The 21305-nt window shown below is 42.9% G+C and overlaps 1 protein-coding gene across 3 annotated transcripts in view; it reads left to right on the top strand.

Moving 5' to 3' along the window:
• LRRC42 (leucine rich repeat containing 42) overlaps positions 1-21305 on the top strand; it is a 25788-nt gene extending 4483 nt beyond the window's left edge. For all 3 annotated transcript variants that reach the window (XM_033916559.1, XM_033916558.1, XM_033916557.1), the window contains exons 2-8: positions 2606-3088; positions 8349-8474; positions 9985-10103; positions 17068-17156; positions 17804-17917; positions 19119-19191; positions 20653-21305. In XM_033916559.1, the coding sequence (XP_033772450.1) occupies positions 2616-3088; positions 8349-8474; positions 9985-10103; positions 17068-17156; positions 17804-17917; positions 19119-19191; positions 20653-20933 (1275 nt within the window). In that variant the 5' untranslated portion in view covers positions 2606-2615 and the 3' untranslated portion in view covers positions 20934-21305. The remainder of the gene's footprint in view (positions 1-2605; positions 3089-8348; positions 8475-9984; positions 10104-17067; positions 17157-17803; positions 17918-19118; positions 19192-20652) is intronic.

Raw genomic sequence — 21305 nt, 5'->3', positions numbered from 1 at the left:
ACTCTGCTGTTTCGTCTCTTAGCTCTTTCAGTATTCTTGGGTGGATTCTGTCTGGGCCTGGAGATTTGTCAGTTTTTAATCTATCTATCTGCTTGAGTACGTTTGCGAGGCTTACCTCCATGCATGATCATTTTCCCTCTTGATCCCCCTTAAAGATATTTTCCGGTTCCGGCACATTGGATGTGTCTTCTCTTGTAAAGACCGACGAGAAGAACATGTTTAGTCTGTCATTTTCCGGTTCCGGCACATTGGATGTGTCTTCTCTTGTAAAGACCGACGAGAAGAACATGTTTAGTCTGTCAGCCACCTCTTTTTCCTCCTTCACCACTCCCTTCCTGTCTCCCTCATCTAGAGGTCCCACCTCCTCCCTCGCCGGCTGCTTTCCTTTCACATATCGGAAGAATGGTTTAAAATTTTGTGCTTCCTTGGCTAGTCTCTCTTCGTATTCTTTCTTTGCTTTTCTGACCACTCGGTGACATTCTTTTTGTTGCTTCCTGTGCTCTTTTCAATTTTCTTCGGTTTTGTCCTTTTGCCACTTCCGAAATGATTTCTTCTTGTCTCCTATCACTTTCTTTACTTCATTGGTCATCCATGCCGGGTCTGTCGTTTGATTCTTTTTGCATCCTTTTCTAAATCTGGGTATATACAGGTTTTGCGCCTTATTTACCGTGTCTTTGAATAAGGACCAGGCTTGCCTCCTTGATTGTAAGAGCCACGGATGCCAGTCTTCGTGGCTGAGAGGCTCACTACGATAGTTGTCCCCTTCAGGGCTGTTGGACTCCGTCACAGAGGAAGTGGTTGATCAACCGGCTGGAGCTCCGGGCCATTCATCTAGCCTTGAAAGAATTACGGGGAACTCTGGAGGGACAGAAGGTGGGTCTTCTCCAAAAATGCGATGGCAGTGGCCTATATCAATCAGGGAGGAACCAAGAGCTCTCCCTTGGTTCAGGAGGCTCGACTTCTCTTCCTTTGAGCGAAACGTCATCTCCTGGTGCTGACGGCAACACATGTGACCAGAGTAGACTACATTCAAGCAGACTTCCTCAGCTGAGAGACTCTGGATCCAGGCGAGTGGACCCTATCGCAGCAAGCATTTCGGGTGATCGTGAGGCACTGGTGGCAGCCCCGCTTCGACCTTATGGCTATGGTATGAAACAAGAAGGCGACACTCTTCTTCAGTCACAGATCCGAGCCCGGAAGTGAGGGAGTCAATGCTCTAGTACAACCTTGGCCTCTGGATGTTCTCATGCATGTATTTCCAGCTTGGCCACTGATTGGCCAGGTCCTTCAGAGAATTGCGACTCATCCTCATCACGTTATTCTGGTGGCACCCGACTGACCTCCAAGACTGTGGTATGCAGATCTGATGCAGCTGCGGGTGGGATGCAGTCTGCCCCTAGCGTCTATCCGGACCTTCTCACTCAGGGCCCTGTAGCCATGGAAGATCTGGGTCACTTTGCTCTTAAGGCTTGACAAATCAGCTGCCTCAGGGTGTATCCCGACCTTCTCACTCAGGGCCCTGTAGCCATGGAGGATCTGGGTCACTTTGCTCTTACGGCTTGACAAATCAGCTGCCTCAGGGTGTATCCCGACCGATCAGACCTCTCTCAAATGGGACGCCAAAAACAGTCTGATCGGTCGGGATACACCCTGAGGCAGTTAATTTGTGAAACGCTGGCCACCGTTGGTGTACCGATTAGCTGAAGATAAGTTGAAAAGTTTTTCTTCTATCTTTGTTTTTCATTAGTGAAGTATAGCATAAGGCTTTTATTACATTGAAGGTTTTTTGTCAGTGAGGTGACCGCTTAACCACCTTTAACAAACCACTTCAGTGGAGGTGGGAGGGCCCTTTTCTGAGGCTTTTTCCTTCATTTTGAGTTATTTAATAGCCTATGCTGTCCTTATATCACATTATAGGACATCACAGCATCAACCATTATTGAAAGTGTTTATTATTTTATACATTGTCTTTTCATGATATCTGAGTCATTTGTGGCTCTTTATCTATGTAGGCCACCTTTTATCAAGCCGCATTAGGAGTTTTTATCGCTGGCTGCTGCGGTAAAAGCTCCGACACTCACAGAATTCCTCTGAGCGTCAGAGTTTACCGCAGTGGCCAGCGATTAAAAAAAAATAAAACCCCTAATATGACTTGATAAAAGGAGGCCTTAGTCCATTGACATTTGGACCACTAAAAATTTCTTTGTGCCCCTTTTATAATACCCAACAATATTTCTTTTAACGGAGGGTGGTGATAAAAGGGGCCCTGTTGGTCGGTTGTTATAAAAGTATGAATAGGTTTAGAATCAAGATATGGCATGAATGTGGGATTGTATGAGCATATTAATTGACTAAGAAGATTACTTTTGTTTCATATAAACTTTATACCATAAATCAATGTCTTTAACTTTGTCTGTTTTCAGTGTATTGCAAATATTTGAAAACAGAAACGAAGAAACATGATGGCAGATAAAGGCCAAATGGCCCATACAGTATTAATTTTGTTGTGGGCATCTGTACGATGTCACCAAAGTCATCCCCCCTTCCCTTTTCTTGACCAAGAATTGGACTTTAATAAACATTGATCTTGATTGTTCTTTTACAGTGGAAAAAGAATGACTTGTCACCTTAACTCAGAAGATCCTTTGGATGCAGGACCAGTATATATATGTGAAAATGGAAAACTTCATCGGGTAACCAAAGGTTCATATTGTGCAAACAATGCTGCTCATAAGCCAAGACCATGTAGGCTGTTCACAAAAGGGTTCTCTGTGGCCTTGTGCCTGAACAGCGGAGATGAGACTTCAGGCCCTGGGAAAAAGGATCATTTCATCTTCACATATACAAGAGAGGGGAGTCTTAGATACTCTGCAAAGTCCCTTTTTAACCTGGTGTTGGGGTTCATTTCTGACAATGTTTCTGATGTTGATTCACTGATGGGTTTTCCCGAGCAGATTGCTGAAATGCTCTTTACTGCAGCAGAAGTGAGGCAGAAGTTCTCGGAACCTGTTACAGGACTTAAGTCGTTGCAAAAATTCACAGCAGCTTATGGAAGTCTGGTGCTTTCTTCATTATGCTTACATAGTAGGTATGTTCACTTCAGTTTTGCAAGGGATTCTCATTGCTTGCTGTATTAAAGAGCTATAGTGAATAGCATATTTTATAGAATTCCCCCCCTATTTGGCTGAATATGAATAATGGGCATTGAACTTTAACATAACAAATATTAAAAGAAGCAACGTGAAAGCAGACATCAAGGAGCTCATAATTAAAAAAAAAAAAAAAGTCTAAAAAGTGGCCTAAATCGGTACTTGGACGATCAAAAAGCCAGATCGTCCAAGTACCTTTAATCAAAGCTGGTTTTAGACATATCTAAAACCAGCTTAGGCCTTTCTCCTGCCTCTAAACGCATAGAGCGAAAAGAGGCGTTTTTAGAGGAGGGGAAAGGGTGGGAGGTGGGCCTACCTAGACATAGTCGTACAGCAGGTATAACCAAAAGTGTTAACAGGTTGCCTAGTCCGCACTTATATGTTTTGACGGTTCATAGACAGTGGAGCGCAAGACGTCAGCGCGCTGATAATCCAGCGCCGACAATTCGGCGCAAGACAGAAGCGCACGGGGGGAAAATAATTTTTAAAGAGCTCCGATGGGAGGTTTGGGGTGGCAACCCCCACACTTTATTGGTTAGTGTTCGCGCTGCTGTTGGAGGGGGGCTCGGGGGGTTGGAAACCTCCATTATAGCGAAAACGGAACTTTTCTGATTTTTTTCGGGAAAAGTTCCATTTTCTCTATAATGTGGGGGGTTTCACCCCCCACACCCCTCCCGCAACGGCAGCGCAAACACTAACCAATAAAGTGGTGGGATTGCCACCCCAAATCCCCAGTCGGAGCTCTTTAAAAATTATTTTTTCCCCCGCGCGCTTCTGTCTTCTGCCGAATTGTCGGCGCGCTGGCGTCTGGCGCGTGATTATCCCATCACCATTTTGACCTAGACCGCGATCAGCTCAGCGGCCCCGGCAACCTGCCCACCCCCCACCGTAACGATCGTGGCAGGAGAGATGCCTTATCTCCCCTGCCGCGATCCTCCCCCCGAAGTGCCATGGTTGGCAGCAGTTCGTGGGATCCCTATCGAGGCATGAGAGATAGCCAATCTCTCCAGCCGAGACGCGACCCCCCCCACCCCCATTAAAATACAGGCAGGAGGGAACCCAACCCCTCTTGTCCCGATGCAACTCCCCATCCCTGATTGGATCTGGGCAGGAGGGAGTCCAACCCCTCCTGCCCATGTCGAACCCCCCCATGACCGCCTCCCCGAACCTCTGATCAGCCCCCTGAACCCCGTGACACCCCCCCACCCAGCAACACCCCACCTCCCACCCTCGACACCCCCCCCTTACCTAAAATCCATTGGCCGGACGGACGGGTTCCAAGCCTTGCTTCTACTTTCAGCGTTTAGGGCCTAGTCCAAAAGGAGACTTAGGCGTTTTTTTTTATTATGCCCCTCCATCTGTTTATTTCAGTAGGATTTAGCACAGTAGAGCCCTGGGTTATTTGTATTTAAATTATTATTTGACAGAATACAAATAATGTATGCCGTGGGTGCTGAAAAGTTCTCAACCCAACCAACTTTCTAAATTCTGAGTGTTATTTTGCCACTGTAGCCAAAAAGAGTGTTATTTTATTTTGAAAAGTGCCAATTTTCAGAATCGTAAATGTTTAGACATTGTTTCAGATCATTGATTGAACCAAGTCAACAAAAAGTGTGGAATTTTCAAGTGTGCAACTCCGAGCCGTCATGAAGTTCCTATTCTTGCAGAAGAAAACTCCAAAGGAAACCCATGAATGTATGATGAAACATTGAGTGACAAATGAAATGCCCACAGTGAAGAAGTGGAGATTTTGAGACCGAAGATGCCGCAAGTTCTGGGAGGCCTCAAAAGGTGTCGGCGAATATTGGCTAAAAGAATCACTCTAGATATCTAGGAGACATGTTGGGTATATAATCCAAAGATGAATATGAAAAATAATTCACCACATTAACATAAGATCAACTCAAGGCAAATTAGTGAAGATGTCTATCATTAAATGAAGGAAATAGTCTCAGAATACCACAAAAGGGGATCATATAAGCTTTCACCCCTGATTTTTAGTGGTAATGGTTCTCTTTCATCGACAGCTCCTTCATTTTTCTAACTACCCTTACATAGTACATTAAATAACATATTTTTATCCCAAATTTTTTAAACTTTTCAAAATCAAACTTCATATATAAAGTTTCTTTTTTTTTTTAATGTTCTTTATTCATTTGCAGACTTACAATAAGTGTGACAATATGTCCAAACACATTAACAATAAATATATCACTTAATAATCATCAATGATTCAAATAATATATCCTTATCACCCATCCCTCCCACCCATTCCTAATCTATAATCAAATATCATATACAATATGTGATTATAAAACTCCCCCCTCCCCCCCTTACCATTGAACTCGTAAATTTAAAGGAAACAATGTCATCTATTCAGTACAATACTTTGTTAATGGCTCCCAAACATCTTGAAATTTCCTGAAACAACCCCGCTGTATTGCAGTAACTCTCTCCATTTTATAAATATGACATAAGGAGTTCCACCAGAAATTATAATTTAATCTACTCCAAGTTTTCCAATTATACGTTATCTTGAATGGCAACACCAGTCATTATGAGTAATAATTTGTTATTATTTGTAGAAATCTGACTTTTTGCAGTATCATATGATAATGCCACTGGGTTTTCTAATAAACAGTTAATTTGGTCCCAAATTGATTTCCAAAAATTCATAATAAATGGACAATAGAAAAATAAATAATCTAAAGTCCCTGCTTCGAGATGACAGTGCCAACATCTATTAGACTTAGAGCTATCCAATTTTTGTAACCGAACAGGGGTCCAGAATGCTCTATAATAGTTTCTTAAATAGTTTTAAATAGTTTTTTAGTTAAATTATAAATCTTATATTTAAAAATTTGTTGTTTTTTTTTTTTTGTTTGAAACCAATATTTAGAGCTCCTTTTACTAAGGTGCGCTAGCGTTTTTAGCGCGCACACAAGATTAGTGTGTGCTAGCCGAAAAATTACCGCCTGCTTAAAAGGAGGTGGTAGCAGCTAGCGTGCGGAGCGCTAAAACCACTAGCGCGCCTTTGTAAAAGGAGCCCTTAATCTGTGTCAGAAGAGCTCCTCCCTCCCTGCTCTTTGGTTACCACCTAGCAATGATGGGTTCCTGATGAAGGGATATTGAACTTCGGAAACCGAGCCTGGTTGAACCCGCCTCCAGGGGCTTCCGAATGATTGTGTTACCCCGTACTCGGCAACAAGACCTTTGGATACACACTTTTCAGCTAAGTGTAGGGTCATTGGGGGAGTTGGCTGGGGGGTTCTCAGAGTGGTTCTGTTGATTGACTTAATCTGTGTGATTATTAGTTCTCACTGTGGAGCTTTCACTGAGGTATTTCACTATTTTTGTTAGCACACGGGAGGTATCCTATGATGGTGTGCGGGCAGAGGTTTGTTCACCTTTGACCAGTTGTGTAAAGCGCTGGAGATTTTCTCCTTTCGCTGACCTCTCATTCTGAGGATACCACCTTTTGCTTACAAATTTAACTTATTCACATTTGCGTTAATGCTTTCAGGTTGTCTATTATCAGTGAACCACTCTCAGAACCCTTGACTTTCTTCTGCCTTTTTGGTCTGTGCCAATTAAATAATAATAATAACAGCTTATATACCGCAATACCATGAAGTTCTATGCGGTTTACAAAGATTAAGCAAAGGTACAAATTGATTGACTTTAAGAGGGGAGGAAGAAAGAGGGTTAATAGGACAGGAAATCCATTTTTGAGGAGAGAGTGATCAATAGAACAAGTTAATCGCTATAGAGGGGAGAGAGAAGAGAGGATCAGTTGTCTAGATACTTTAGGAACAGGTAGGTGTGTTTTCAGATGTTTCCTAAATTCCTCATAAGTAGTGGGCGAAAGCAATTGTTCTAGGTCTTTACCCCATGATGCTGCTTGGTGCGAGTGAAGATGTTCATGGTGTTTTTTCAGTTTACAACCTCTCACTGGGGGGGGAAACGAAGTTGGAATGTGAGCTTCTCTTGTGTCTGTTGGCTGAGAAGACGAAAAGGTCAGTTATATATTTAGGGGCAAGTCCGTGTAGTGCTTTGAAGCAGAAGCAGGCAAATTTAAACTTTACACGTGCCTCCATTGGCAGCCAATGCAGCTGCCGGTAGTAGGGTGTCACGTGGTCAAACTTCCTCAGCCCAAAGATCAGTTTGACCGCTGCATTTTGCATCAATTGTAAACGCTGCATGTTCTTTTGGGAAATTAAATGAGGCATTGAAAGAAAAAAGGAGAGGGAAGTTTGGGAAAGGAGTTCTCTTTTTGCAAGACAATGCACCTGCTCACAAGACTGGCAAAACGAAGGATGTTTTGACGCAGTTGGGGTTTCAGTGCATACACCATCCACCCTACTTACCAGATCTTGCTCCATCTGAATATTTTCTGTTTCCAAACCTTAAAATGAGTTTGAAAGGGCAACAATTTTCGAGTGATTCGGAGGTGATTGCAACAGTGTAACACTATTTCATTGACCAGACATCAGAGTATTTTTTTGAAGGGCTACAGGAACTTCAGATAAGATGTGCTAAGTGTGTTGAACTTAGGGGTGACTATGTGGATTAACTTGTGTATGTTGCATGTCTCCGTGTCATTCCCTTCTTGGTTGGGCTGAGACCTTTTCAGCTCATATTCAGGGCTGAATCGAATTGAATTTGAATATTTGGTACAGCCCTACTCTGAAGACCCAAAAAATCAGGAACCATTATCAAATCACGTTCTACAACTTCTTTCTCATAATTTTAATGCTGGCATATTTGTAAAGTTGCAGCCTTTCAGATTTCTATCTGATATTACAAAAGGCATAATTTATTTTAAATAAAAACTGCATACCGCACCTAAAATTTATAATTTGTTCCTTTACCATTTTTGATGAGTTCTTCCACCAGTGTCTCCCAAACCTCTCCTACGGAAATCTCAGCCAGTCAGGTTTTCTGCATATCCACACTGAATATGCATGAGAGAAATTTGCATGCAATGGAAATGCAGAATACAGTAGTCTGACTATTCAATGCAGTGTTGCTTATTAACTTTTTTTTTTTGTAATTCTTTATTTATAATAAAGAGCAAGTAATAGAAACATCACTGCTTCACACATAAACAATACAAAGCCCCCCCCCCCATCTGTGAGCACCCCACTCCCCATCCTCCACAATTTCCAACATAGTGATGATTAATTTCATTTTTTATAGGCATCTTGTGATTTCTGAAAAACTGGAAGAGATAAAGTCCTTCCGAGAACTCACACATTTGGACCTGTCTTGCTGCGGACTTGGAGATGCCCACGAACTTCTAGAGCATGTCGCCACTTTGTCCGGGTAAGGGCTAGAATGGGAAATCCATGTTGCTAGTCCGAGGGTTTTATTACAAGGTAGTAAGCATAGAACTTTAAAGATTTTCTTCCCTGTTCTTTTCATCTATAACGTAAACATTATCCTTCTAGTTCTAAATATGGTGTCCAGATTTGGGTGCATTCCCAACCTCCTCCGGGAGAGCATTCCAAGCGTCCACCACAGTTCTGTTTCACACAGTGAGTGGTGGACGCTTGGAATGCTCTCCCAGAGGAGGTTGTGACGGAGACCACCATTCCGGGATTCAAGAGCAAGTTGGATGCACTCCTTCTTGCAAATCACATTGAGGGATACGGGTTAACAAGGTCTTCATCAGGGAACACCAGCTTAGCCTCCGCATGCGTGGGTCACCTCGGTCCAGGTCTCCCACCAGTCTCCGCTCCAACGTAGCATGTATAATCATCAAGGATCTCCATTGAGCATAAGAAGGGGGATCCCGGGACAACCAGTTCGTGAGTATTGCTTTTTTTCCCCAACAGTAGCACTCTGGTCACAAAGGTTGACATCCCTTTAAGTTTTGGCGTGGCAATATTATAATAGCCAAACAATGCTCTCGGCTGCGGGAGCCATCGCCTACCCCAAAGTAATGTGGTATAGTGTCCTAGACGTTTCCAAAACTGTAGAATTTTGGGGCAGGTCCAGAGCATTTGACCCAGAGAAGCATGAGCCCGCTCGCATTTCGGACAAGAATGGTGTGCAGTAATTCCCATCCGGGATGCTCGCTCCGGGGAAATATAAAGTCGCAGGACAATCTTCAATTGTAACTCCCAGTGGGTAATATTAGGAGAGGATACAATTATTTTAATGATGTACATGTTTTTATGTCTTTTATTATTGAATCAATTCCTGCACCGTGTACATTTTCTGCAGTTTCGCTTTGGGGTTTTTTTTGCCTTGCATCTTTTACTGCAGTTCCTGTTGGTTTCTTTTTGGTAAAGCGTCTGATTAATTATACCAGCTATAATGTGTATTTATGGGGCTCCTTTTACTAAAGTGTGCCGGCGTTTTTAGCGCACGCAGCAGATTAGTGCATGCTAACCCCACGCTACACGGCTAGAACTAACGCAAGCTCAATGCTGGTATTAGCGTCATTGTAGCACGCGCTATTCCATGCATTAAAGTCCTAACACAGCTTAGTAAAAGGAGTGTGTGGGAGGAGTGTGTGGCGCGGTGGTTGGCTCTACAGCCTCAGCACCCTGGGGTTGTGGGTTCAAACCCCGCGCTGCTCCTTGTGACCCTGGGCAAGTCACTTAATCCCCCCATTGCCCCAGGTACGTTAGATAGATTGTGAGCCCACCGGGACAGATAGGGAAAATGCTTGAGTACCTGATTGTAAAAACCGCTTAGATAACCTCGATAGGAGGTATATAAAATCCTAATAAACTTGAAACTTGAATAAACTTAAAAGGAGCCCATAGTATTCTTAAATTCTTTGATCAAGTTTTTGTTTTGGTTTTTTTTTTATCCCCAATTGTAGTCTGATTCAGCTCCACTTGAAGGATAACTGTTTATCAAATGCAGGTCTTCGTAAAATGACAGCACCGGTGCGAGTGATGAAGCAGGGTCTTCAACAACTAGAAGTGTTAGATTTGTCTTGTAAGTATAGCAGTACCATATGTCAAAGTGCTAGTCTGAAAGAGGATTTTTAACTGGTTAGCTTCCATCAAAGGGGAGACATTTTGGAATCCTAACTTTTGGATATATTTCACCTCTTATGTATGATTTATGTCCTTAGATTAATATGCCTGTTTTTATTTATGATTTTGATATACGAGGGTCATTTCATAAATAATGCACACTTTTTTTAAATTTACACGTTTCTTTCTTTTTCCCAAGTATTTCTTTACAATCCTTCAATTTAGTGTCCCTGCTTTGAAGTGACCGAGTCCCAACATCTGGGAAGCTTCATTATTCCATCCAAGACACCATTTTTGTTCAGTTGCTGAATGGCTCGGGTACCGGCGGAAGAAAGCTCTTCCAGAGATGCAAAACGATGTCCACACATAGGTTGTTTCAACTTTGGAAAAAGGTCAAAATCTGGTGGGACTCCTGTCTGGAATGTAGGGCGCATGAGGTAACGCCTCCCAGCCGTATTGGCGTAGTTTTTCAATGACGAGTGAAGAGCTCCTTCTTCCCTATGGCCAAAAAATTTTGACAAGCTCAATCAAAAGTCAAACAAATGATGATTTTTGCTTATGATCATGAAGGCATCATCATTACAGACAAAGTTCCACGTGGAAGAAGTGTCACAGCAGTGTATTATTGTGATTTGTTTTGCGAAAAATGCACAAAACTCGACCTCAGTTGCTCATGGCTGGGCCACTCATTCTTCACGACAACGCTCGCCCGCACGTAGGGAATGTCGTCATTGAAAAACTACGCTCCTTACAGTCCAGACATGAATCCACCAGACTTCGACCTTTTAACAAAGTTGAAACAACCTATGCGTGGACATCGTTTTGCATCTCTGGAACAGCTTTCGGCAACTGAACAAAAATGGTGTCTTGGATGGAATAATGAAGCTTCCCGGACATTGGGACTCAGTCATTGCAAAGCAGGGAGACTATATTGAAGGATTGTAAAGAAATACTTGGAAAAACCCCCCATGTAAATTAAAAAAAATAGTGTGCATTATTTATGAAATGACCCTCATATGTATGCCTTATATGACTTGGCTTTTTGACTCTTAGGGCCTCTTTTACAAAGCCACGGTAGTGATGCTGCTGCAGTACATTCACCAAAGCCCATAGAGGTTGAATGAGTTTCAGTGCTTTTACCGTGGCCTCAACACTGCCGTGGCTTTGTAAAAGGGGTCCTTTAGTCATTTTGTATGTCTGTAGTGTATTTGTATATTTTACACATAGGGATCCTTTTACAAAGGTGGGGTAGCGGTTTTAGAGCACGCTAGCTGCTACCGCCTCCTTATAAGCAGGCGGTAATTTTTCAGCTAGCACGCGCTATAGCGTGAGCTAATCTTGTGCGTGCACTAAAAACGCTATCGCACCTTTGTAAAAGGAGCCCATAGTTTTATGATTTAAATTAACATATTTATGTATTGATTCATGGTTCTTCTTAGCCCCTGATGCAGCCCTTAGGAGGGCGAAACATGGCCACTTCGGGTTTTTAGTGTTTTTTATGCTTTGAACTTTGAGAGAAATCCATATTCAGAATTTATTCACAACTGGCTTGGTTTTTCCCCCCCCCCCCCCATCTTGGATCTTGAGGATCATCTGCCTGTTTGTTTTCCCGGACCTACATTTTGATCTTTTACTCATGATTTTTTCTGGTTTTGTATTAAAAAAGGAGGAAGCAAGACCAAACGGCAGCTGGCTTGGTTAACAAGTTAGGTAAAGGAAGCTATTAGAGCTAAAAGAGAATCCTTCAGAAAGTGGAAGAAGGTCCTCCTCGAGACCGACTCCAACCTCACCAACCTCGCTGATAACATCTCTTCTTGTATAACGAACCTCCAATCCTGGGCTCTCACCGTTCAAATGAAACTCAATGAGACCAAAACAAAACTCCTTTGGCTAGGCCCAAAATTAGATCAGCTGCCCACCCTCATCCCACTATCCTCAGGCACCAACCTGCCGCTTGAACACTCAAGCAAAGTTCTGGGAATCATCTTGGACTCTACACTGTCCTTCAACGATCACCTCAACTCCTTAGTAAAAAAATGCTTTTTCAACCTTCACATGCTAAGAAAAGTCAGATCCTGCTTCCACCAACAACACTTCGCTATCCTCGTTCAATCCATTATTCTTTCTAGACTGGATTACTGCAACTCCATCTACCTAAGCCTAACAAAGAAAAGTCTTCTCAGACTCCAGCGGATTCAGAATACCGCGGCTAAATTAATTTTTGCAAAAAGCAAATTTGACCACGTCTCCCCACTTCTATCTAAGCTTCACTGGCTCCCAGTTTTCCTCAGGGCCCACTACAAATGCGCCTGCCTAACCTTCAAGTCATTACACGGTATCCTTCCTCCCCTGTTTCCACTATCCTGGCTCTCCGCAAATCCCAACTCCACCAGATCCTCTCAGAAATTCATACTATCATTCCCCTCTTTAAAAGGCATTTCCCATACAGGTAAACTTGGAACATCCCTCCTCTTCAAGATCACCGAGCTGTGGAACAGCTTATCCGCCCCTCTCCGGAGCGCGACCTCCCTCCAACACTTCAGAAAACATTTGAAAACTTGGCTTTTCTCCAAAATGTAACCACTCCCTCCCTCTCCTCTACACCTAACCTCTTCTCTCTCCCCTTATTGCCAAGCTCTTCTTCTTTCCCATTGTAACTCCTTTCTTTTGTAACTCCTGTAAACCGTGTCGAGCTCTACTTCTGTGGAGATGATGCGGTATACAAACTTAAGGTTTAGTTTAGTTTAGTTTAGTTTAGTTTAGACTGAAAATAATTGTAAACCACACAAGGAATGACATGTCAAATGCAAGGTGTTAATAAGGAAGGCAAAGAGAGACCTTGAAAAGAATATTGCGCTGGAAGCAAAAACACACAGTAAAACCTCTTTTAGGTATATTAAAAGCAAGAAGCCAGGAAAATAATCAGTTGGACCGCTAGAACAGAGGTTCTCAACCCTGTCCTGGAGGACCACCAGGCCAGTCGGGTTTTCAGGATAGCCCTAATGAATATGCATGGAGTAGATTTGCATCCCTGGAGCCTCCATTATATGCAGATCTCTCTCATGCATATTCATTAGGGCTATCCTGAAAACCCAACTGGCCTGGTGGTCCTTCAGGACAGGGTTGGGAACCACTGCTCTAGATGGCCGAGGAGTAATAAAAGGGTCTAAGAGGAGACAGGCAGCGCTGGTGGCAGTGACTAGCGGTTGGTATTCTGCCCTGGACTGGTGTACTGAATGGTTTCCCTGCTGGTGTCATCTCCGTTGCCTCCTCTCAATTGCTATCTGCTGCCTTAACTGGGACATTATGAGGCCCCACTCCTTCCATGACATCGGTAGCGGTTGTGGGGTTAAAAAGAGATAGGCAGCACCGGAAGAGCGAGTGTTTTCCCAACAGCTCCCAATTTGCGGATAAGCTCTCCAATAGCTCAGAGGGATTTTTTTTTTTTTTTTTTTCTGAGCACGTGCAGTGCCCGGGCCCCACTGGGCATGCCCAAGCGCTACCCATTTCCCCCTGCTTCCCCCTAATCCCCAGCAGCTCATCGTCAGCATGCTCCCTCCTTTGTCTCGGCTGCGGAACCCCCACAATATCGGGAGAGTACTGTATTCTGTATTGAGAGGCTCATTTTCAGAGTACTTGACACACAAAGTAGGAAAAAAAAGCTTTGAAAATGAGCCCCTTAATCAGTTAATTTAGTCACAACTGATGACTCTTTTTTTTTTTAACTGCTGATAACAACAAAGTATTAGATACATTCATTAAACCAAGATGTACAGGTTTATATTTGTATATCTGTAATATGTATATGAACTCAGTAATCACAGAACTGAAATATGTCTTTCATTAAATAACCTTCCAGGATTCAAGAAATATTGCAACTTATTAATCATACTCAGAAAGGGCCTGCTGGTATAAGACAGTAAAATGTTCACATTGTACCAAAGCAGCTTTTCTTAACCCCCATTTCTACTTTTTTTTTTAAAAAAATTTTATTTATCAAGTTTTAATTATTTATATCAAGCATTAAATCTTGTACAGAAAAGATTGATACAGTTGAATAAACTTCAGGAAAATAAAAATGTATAAACAACCATTATTGACTAATTATTCTTAAGTTCACAATTTGAATCCAAGATTACTTAGAGCAGAAACATAAAGGTATTACTAGTCCAAACTAGAAAACCAAAAAGGAATGAAATCAACTGGCGCCTGGTTCCAGAGATCACCAATCTTTTTAATCGTACTCCCTCAAGGCATTTCATGGATAAGAACATAAGAATTGCCACTGCTGGGTCAGACCAATGGTCCATGCTGCCCAGCAGTTCGCTCACGCGGCGGCCCCCAGGTCAAAGACCAGTGCTCTAAATGAGTCCAGCCTCACTTGCATACGTTCCAGTTTAGCAGGAACTTGTACAGCTTAGTCTTGAACTCCTGGAGAGTGTTTTCCCCTACAACAGACTCCGGAAGAGCGTTCCAGCTCTCCACCACTCTCTGGGTGAAGAAGAACTTCCTTATGTTTGTACGCAATCTATCCCCTTTCAACTTTAGAGAGTGTCCTCTCGTTCTCCCTACCTTGGAGAGGGTGAACAACCTGTCTTTATCTACTTTGTCTTGAGTCCCTGGAGGGTGTTTCCCCTATAACAGCCTCCAGAAGAGCGTTCCAGCTCTCCACCACTCTCTGGGTGAAGAAGAACTTCCTTACGTTTGTACGCAGTCTATCCCCTTTCAACTTTAGAGAGTGCCCTCTCGTTCTCCCTACCTTGGAGAGGGTGAACAACCTGTCTTTATCTACTTTGTCTTGAGTCCCTGGAGGGTGTTTTCTCTTATAACAGACTCCGGAAGAGCGTTCCAGCTCTCCACCACTCTCTGGGTGAAGAAGAACTTCCTTACGTTTGTACGCAGTCTATCCCCTTTCAACTTTAGAGAGTGCCCTCTCGTTCTCCCTACCTTGGAGAGGGTGAACAACCTGTCTTTATCTACTTTGTCTTGAGTCCCTGGAGAGTGTTTTCCCCTATAACAGCCTCCAGAAGAGCGTTCCAGCTCTCCACCACTCTCTGGGTGAAGAAGAACTTTCTTACGTTTGTACACAGTCTATCCCCTTTCAACTTTAGAGAGTGCCCTCTCGTTCTCCCTACCTTGGAGAGGGTGAACAACCTGTCTTTATCTACTTTGTCTTGAGTCCCTGGAGGGTGTTTTCTCTTATAACAGACTCCGGAAGAGCGTTCCAGCTCTCCACCACTCTCTGGGTGAAGAAGAACTTCCTTACGTTTGTACGCAGTCTATCCCCTTTCAACTTTAGAGAGTGCCCTCTCGTTCTCCCTACCTTGGAGAGGGTGAACAATCTGTCTTTATCTACTTTGTCTTGAGTCCCTGGAGGGTGTTTTCCCCTATAACAGCCTCCAGAAGAGCGTTCCAGCTCTCCACCACTCTCTGGGTGAAGAAGAACTTCCTTACGTTTGTACGCAGTCTATCCCCTTTCAACTTTAGAGAGTGCCCTCTCGTTCTCCCTACCTTGGAGAGGGTGAACAACCTGTCTTTATCTACTTTGTCTTGAGTCCCTGGAGGGTGTTTTCCCCTATAACAGCCTCCAGAAGAGCGTTCCAGCTCTCCACCACTCTCTGGGTGAAGAAGAACTTCCTTACGTTTGTACGCAGTCTATCCCCTTTCAACTTTAGAGAGTGCCCTCTCGTTCTCCCTACCTTGGAGAGGGTGAACAACCTGTCTTTATCTACTTTGTCTTGAGTCCCTGGAGGGTGTTTTCCCCTATAACAGCCTCCAGAAGAGCGTTCCAGCTCTCCACCACTCTCTGGGTGAAGAAGAACTTCCTTACGTTTGTACGCAGTCTATCCCCTTTCAACTTTAGAGAGTGCCCTCTCGTTCTCCCTACCTTGGAGAGGGTGAACAACCTGTCTTTATCTACTTTGTCTTGAGTCCCTGGAGGGTGTTTTCTCTTATAACAGACTCCGGAAGAGCGTTCCAGCTCTCCACCACTCTCTGGTTGAAGAAGAACTTCCTTACGTTTGTACGCAGTCTATCCCCTTTCAACTTTAGAGAGTGCCCTCTCATTCTCCCTACCTTGGAGAGGGTGAACAACCTGTCTTTATCTACTTTGTCTTGAGTCCCTGGAGGGTGTTTTCCCCTATAACAGCCTCCAGAAGAGCGTTCCAGCTCTCCACCACTCTCTGGGTGAAGAAGAACTTCCTTACGTTTGTACGCAGTCTATCCCCTTTCAACTTTAGAGAGTGCCCTCTCGTTCTCCCTACCTTGGAGAGGGTGAACAACCTGTCTTTATCTACTTTGTCTTGAGTCCCTGGAGGGTGTTTTCTCTTATAACAGACTCCGGAAGAGCGTTCCAGTTCTCCACCACTCTCTGGGTGAAGAAGAACTTCCTTACGTTTGTACGCAGTCTATCCCCTTTCAACTTTAGAGAGTGCCCTCTCGTTCTCCCTACCTTGGAGAGGGTGAACAACTTGTCTTTATCTACTTTGTCTTGAGTCCCTGGAGGGTGTTTTCTCTTATAACAGACTCCGGAAGAGCGTTCCAGTTTTCTACCACTCTCTGGGTGAAGAAGAACTTCCTTACATTTGTACGGAATCTATCCCCTTTCAACTTTAGAGAGTGCCCTCTCATTCTTCCTACCTTGGAGAGGGTGAACAATCTGTCTTTATCTACTAAATTTATTCCTTTCAGTTCAATGAGAAGGTTAAGAAAACACATATTTAATAGATTGATACTTCACTATGCATTTACATGGGTAGCTCAAATAAAACGTCCCTCCTATGAGAGTAACTCCAGGTTTCAAAAGTAAAAACTAACGCCTTCGCTTTTGTGTATCACGAGAGACATCCCACTTCTACTTTTTATACTGTGAGAATGAAAACGTTTCCTAGGTTAAATTTGAAAACTCTGTCTTTCTTGTCTAGGTAATCCTAAAATCACTGATGGAGGACTTACATTCCTGTTTTGCTTTAGCAAACTTAATTGTTTGGATATATCGGATACAGGTGTGAAGGTAAGATGGAATATTGCAGCTTTATTCTCTTAGGGGTCAAATTTAAGAACATAAGAATTGCCAATGCTGGGTCAGACCAATGGTCCATCGTGTCCAGCAGTCCGCTCCCGCGGCAGCCCCTAGGTCAAAGACCAGCGCCCTAACCTAGACCAGCCCTACCTGCATACATTCCAGTTCTGCAGGGACTTGACTAACTTTGTCTTGAATCCCTGGAGGGTGTTTTCCCCTACAACAGCCTCCGGAAGAGTGATCCAGCTCTCCACCATTCTCTGGGTGAAGAAGAACTTCCTTACATTTGTACGGAATCTATCCCCTTTTAACTTTAGAGAGTGCCCTCTCGTTCTCTCTACCTTGGAGAGGGTGAACAACCTGTTTTTATCTACTAAGTCTATTCCCTTCATTATCTTGAATGTTTCGATCATGTCCCTTCTCAATGTCCTCTTTTCAAGGGAGAAGAGGCCAATTTCTCTAATCTCTCACTATACAAAAAGTATTAGCATGTTTGGTTTCTTTTGAGGACACAATTCCCAGTCTTTGTATGGAAAACACCCCTGTTTAGCCTAAAATATAATATATTCTGAGACTCAGCCTGTATTTAACAACCATAGAATATAAAAATGATCAAGTGTGTTTTTTTTTTTAAACAGGATAGTAAGGTGGCAGTATTAAAAATCCAGACTCGGCTGGGCCTAGTTCACTCTAAGGAGCCTTTAAAAGAATTTGATCATACAGATTGCAGTACCAAGGGCTGGGCTGAACAGGTACTCATTTGCTTATCCTTATTAAAGGGGATTTCTTTGCTTCTCTGAGGTGCTGAAGTTCAGATCTTCTTTCCTGTCCAGACCCATTTTCTCTAGATCTTCCCCAAGCTCGGAAGAATGCTTGACTTGATGTATGCATTAAGAAAATTCTTAACAAAAATAAGAAGAACAAATATCTCTGCAAAAAAGCACAAAAACAAACAGCAGTAGTTTCTGAAGTACTGGCAGCCATTTTGCATCTGAGCAATTTGTGATTATTGTATTTCGCTTTAAGTGCATTGTTTCATTTAGTGGAAAGGTGATCCACTATCAAGAATGACGCGACTCCTGAAGCAGGCTTTGAGGCCAAAACACAGCTCGCATTGAGACATTTCACTTTAACCAATAAAGACTTTTGCACTGAACATTTGGCTTCCTCAAACATCCTTTCTGCCATTGATGGGCAGTTGTCTCTGCTGTTTGTGTTTGTGTTTTAAGAAAATTCTGGTCAGGTGTGTAAGGCTTTCAAAACTTAACTAATGAAGAAAAGTAACCTGCTTTGTCCTGCATGGGGAGCATATCGCTGTACAGTGGTACCTTGGAATCCGAACTGTTTCTTTTCTTAATCTTTACCCTGGAATCCGAATGATGCTTTGGAATCTGAACTGCAGTCAGTGCTGAGCCCAAAGCTTCCCCTCTTGACGCAGCTTCCTGTTTCTGCCTGGGAGGGAAGCTTTGGGCTGAGCACCGCTTGCAGTTGCCATTGCCGATCTTGCTGTCTGTGCCGGTGAGGGTCCCAATCTTGCTGTCTGTGCCGGTGGGGGTCCTGATCTTGCTGACTTTGCCGGTCTTGCTGTCTGATTTTGTGGGACCAAGGAACGGATTAATCCAGTTTCTATTATTTTCAATGGGAAAAATTGTCTTGGAACTCGAACGGGGTTCTGGAATGGATTAAGTTCGGATTCCAAGGTACCACTGTATCTTATTGCTGTACACACAAAGATAAACAGCTCAATTATCAACTTTCAGATTAGAAATTCTGAGTTGACATTTGTAAGCTGGAAGTATGAGAAGGAAGCAGTGATTTGGCATAATTAAAAACACTACCTTTGAGATTCACAGTATAACTAACCTAAATAATAAAACCCAGCTTAGCATTCTGCATTCACAGGTTTTTTTTCCAGAGTATTTAATTTTCTTATACATATCATATTTACTCCAGGTAGTTCTTCAGTGGTGGGAAAACGCAAAGCCCAAAGACATAGTGAAGCATAGGACAGAGGCGCAACATTTCTGTAAGTAGTGGACTTCAGCAATCGGAGCCATGATTATTCTCAAATGGGGTAGGACTTCTGTAAAAACCAAGGGAGGCTTTCTGTATTTAATAACAATTGCATTTTTTTAAAGAAACTGTTGTTGTTCTGTTGTATATCATAGGCCTTTCTAGCTGAACACTTCAGCAGACGCTTTTTAAATATGCTAACAAAATTTAGCAAGTAACCTGATGAATTAGGTTATCCTTGGTAACATAACATAAAATTTTATTTACATACCGCAATACATCATGAAGTTTGATGCGATTAACATGAGTTAGGTAGACGACCATACATGAGCGGTGAGGATACAAGTAACATAGGATGATGACACTGTCAGAGTCAAGTACAATAATGGTAACGTAATACGAAGGATCTCTAGGAGGATGAAAGTACAAGTAACATAGGATCAGACAAGGTCAAGGCAAATACAATTAGGGAGCGAGAAGAACTTGAGTAGAAGAACAGTTTTTGGATATCAGTGCGGAAGTAGAGAGGAGAGGGGAGCTGGTAGAAAGAAGTGAAAGAGTCTGAGCATAGAGCTGTTTCCAGCGTTTTGAGGGGCTTGCGAGATGTGCAAAGAGGGCACACGGTTTAGTGCTCTAATAGGAATTTGTTTCAATCCTCGCCTGGAAAGCTTATATGATGAAGAGGACCCTATAATGGGGAATAGTTCCCGACTGAAGTGAGCTGCTCGAAAGGATAGGAGTTTTGTCACGTAAGCTTTTTTAGATTTTCCTTGAGGTAGACACTAAAGAATGACACAAGATGATTTCCTGGGGTTATCCCACAGGGACAGGGACTCTAAAGTAGAGAATGACACGGTGACAAAATTCATCACCGTTCCCGTCCCCGCGGATAACCGCGGGAAACCATCTTCATGTCATTCTTTAAGGAGAGAGGGAAGAATCAGAGTATGAATGGCCACAACCTCTGACCCGCAAGCTTTGCGTTAAAGAATGCTGGGGTAGAAGGACTGAGGTTGAAACAGACACTACAGAATGACAGTCTCTGGTATCCAGAGCAGATATTGTGATGTCATAATGCCTCATTCCACCAGTGCCTAAGAGCCAATCACATCAGTGATGTCACAATGGCTTCATTATCCTTGGATCACATAAGAATCAGAGTATGAATGGCCACAACCACTGACCCGCAAGCTTTGCTTTGAAGAATGCTGGTGTAGAAGGACCGAGGTTGAAATAGACACAAAAAAATGACATGGGATTATTTCTTGCGGTTATCCGCGGGGACGGGGACGGTGATGAATTTTGTCACTGTGTCATTCTCTACTCTAAAGCTTGATTTTTATAGTCTGCTTTGAACCTTTACAAAGGGGTTGATGGAATATAAATTTATAGATTAGATTAAAAGATATGCCAGACCAAACATACACCCATGGGTAATTGTGCGTGTTTTGATTTTTTTTTTAATTTTTTTAAGATGGAAAAAGAAAGCGGTTCACAGACACCCATGACCAGCGTACAGTACCAGATGCTGAATTCAAGGCTTCTGCAAAGCTGCAGTTTTACAGAAGATCAGCAGACAGTTCCCATCTCGTGTTGCAAAACGATGCTTCTGCTAACCCAAATCCTGGACTGCAGAAAAATAAGGACCTGGGTCTTCCTAAAGAAGCTCAAGAAGCAAACAAGAGTCCAGACTTTGCAACCCAGAATGCTGCACGACTCACAGCAGAAGACTGGGCCTTCTTAAACACTTACTAGTTAGCTGGGTTTTATGCTCTTTTATCCTGCCTGAGGCTACAATGTTAGGGCACCTTAGAGGTGGTCCGATTTTTCCATTTGCACTGGACTGGCCAAGCTGCAAAGACTATGTAGGGCATCTTGAGGTACCCATGACTATAAGGGAGTAGTCTTGAATTGGTATTAGGACTGGTGCATTCTTTCTTTTTGCAGGATAGTTAAAGAAAGATGTTAACAACATTTAAGGGACTCTCTTTGTAATTGCAGGGCAATTCCCAACAGTTAAGTGGGATATTTAAGTCTGTGATAATGTAACAATTCAAATGTATATATTCATTTTCAAGGTTTTTTTTAAATTTTGAGGACTTTTTATTAAAAATCCAATCAATAACA

Source organism: Geotrypetes seraphini, chromosome 12 (assembly GCF_902459505.1).
Source record: "Geotrypetes seraphini chromosome 12, aGeoSer1.1, whole genome shotgun sequence".
NCBI lineage: Eukaryota > Metazoa > Chordata > Amphibia > Gymnophiona > Dermophiidae > Geotrypetes > Geotrypetes seraphini.
This window is presented reverse-complemented; position numbering and strand designations above follow the sequence as displayed.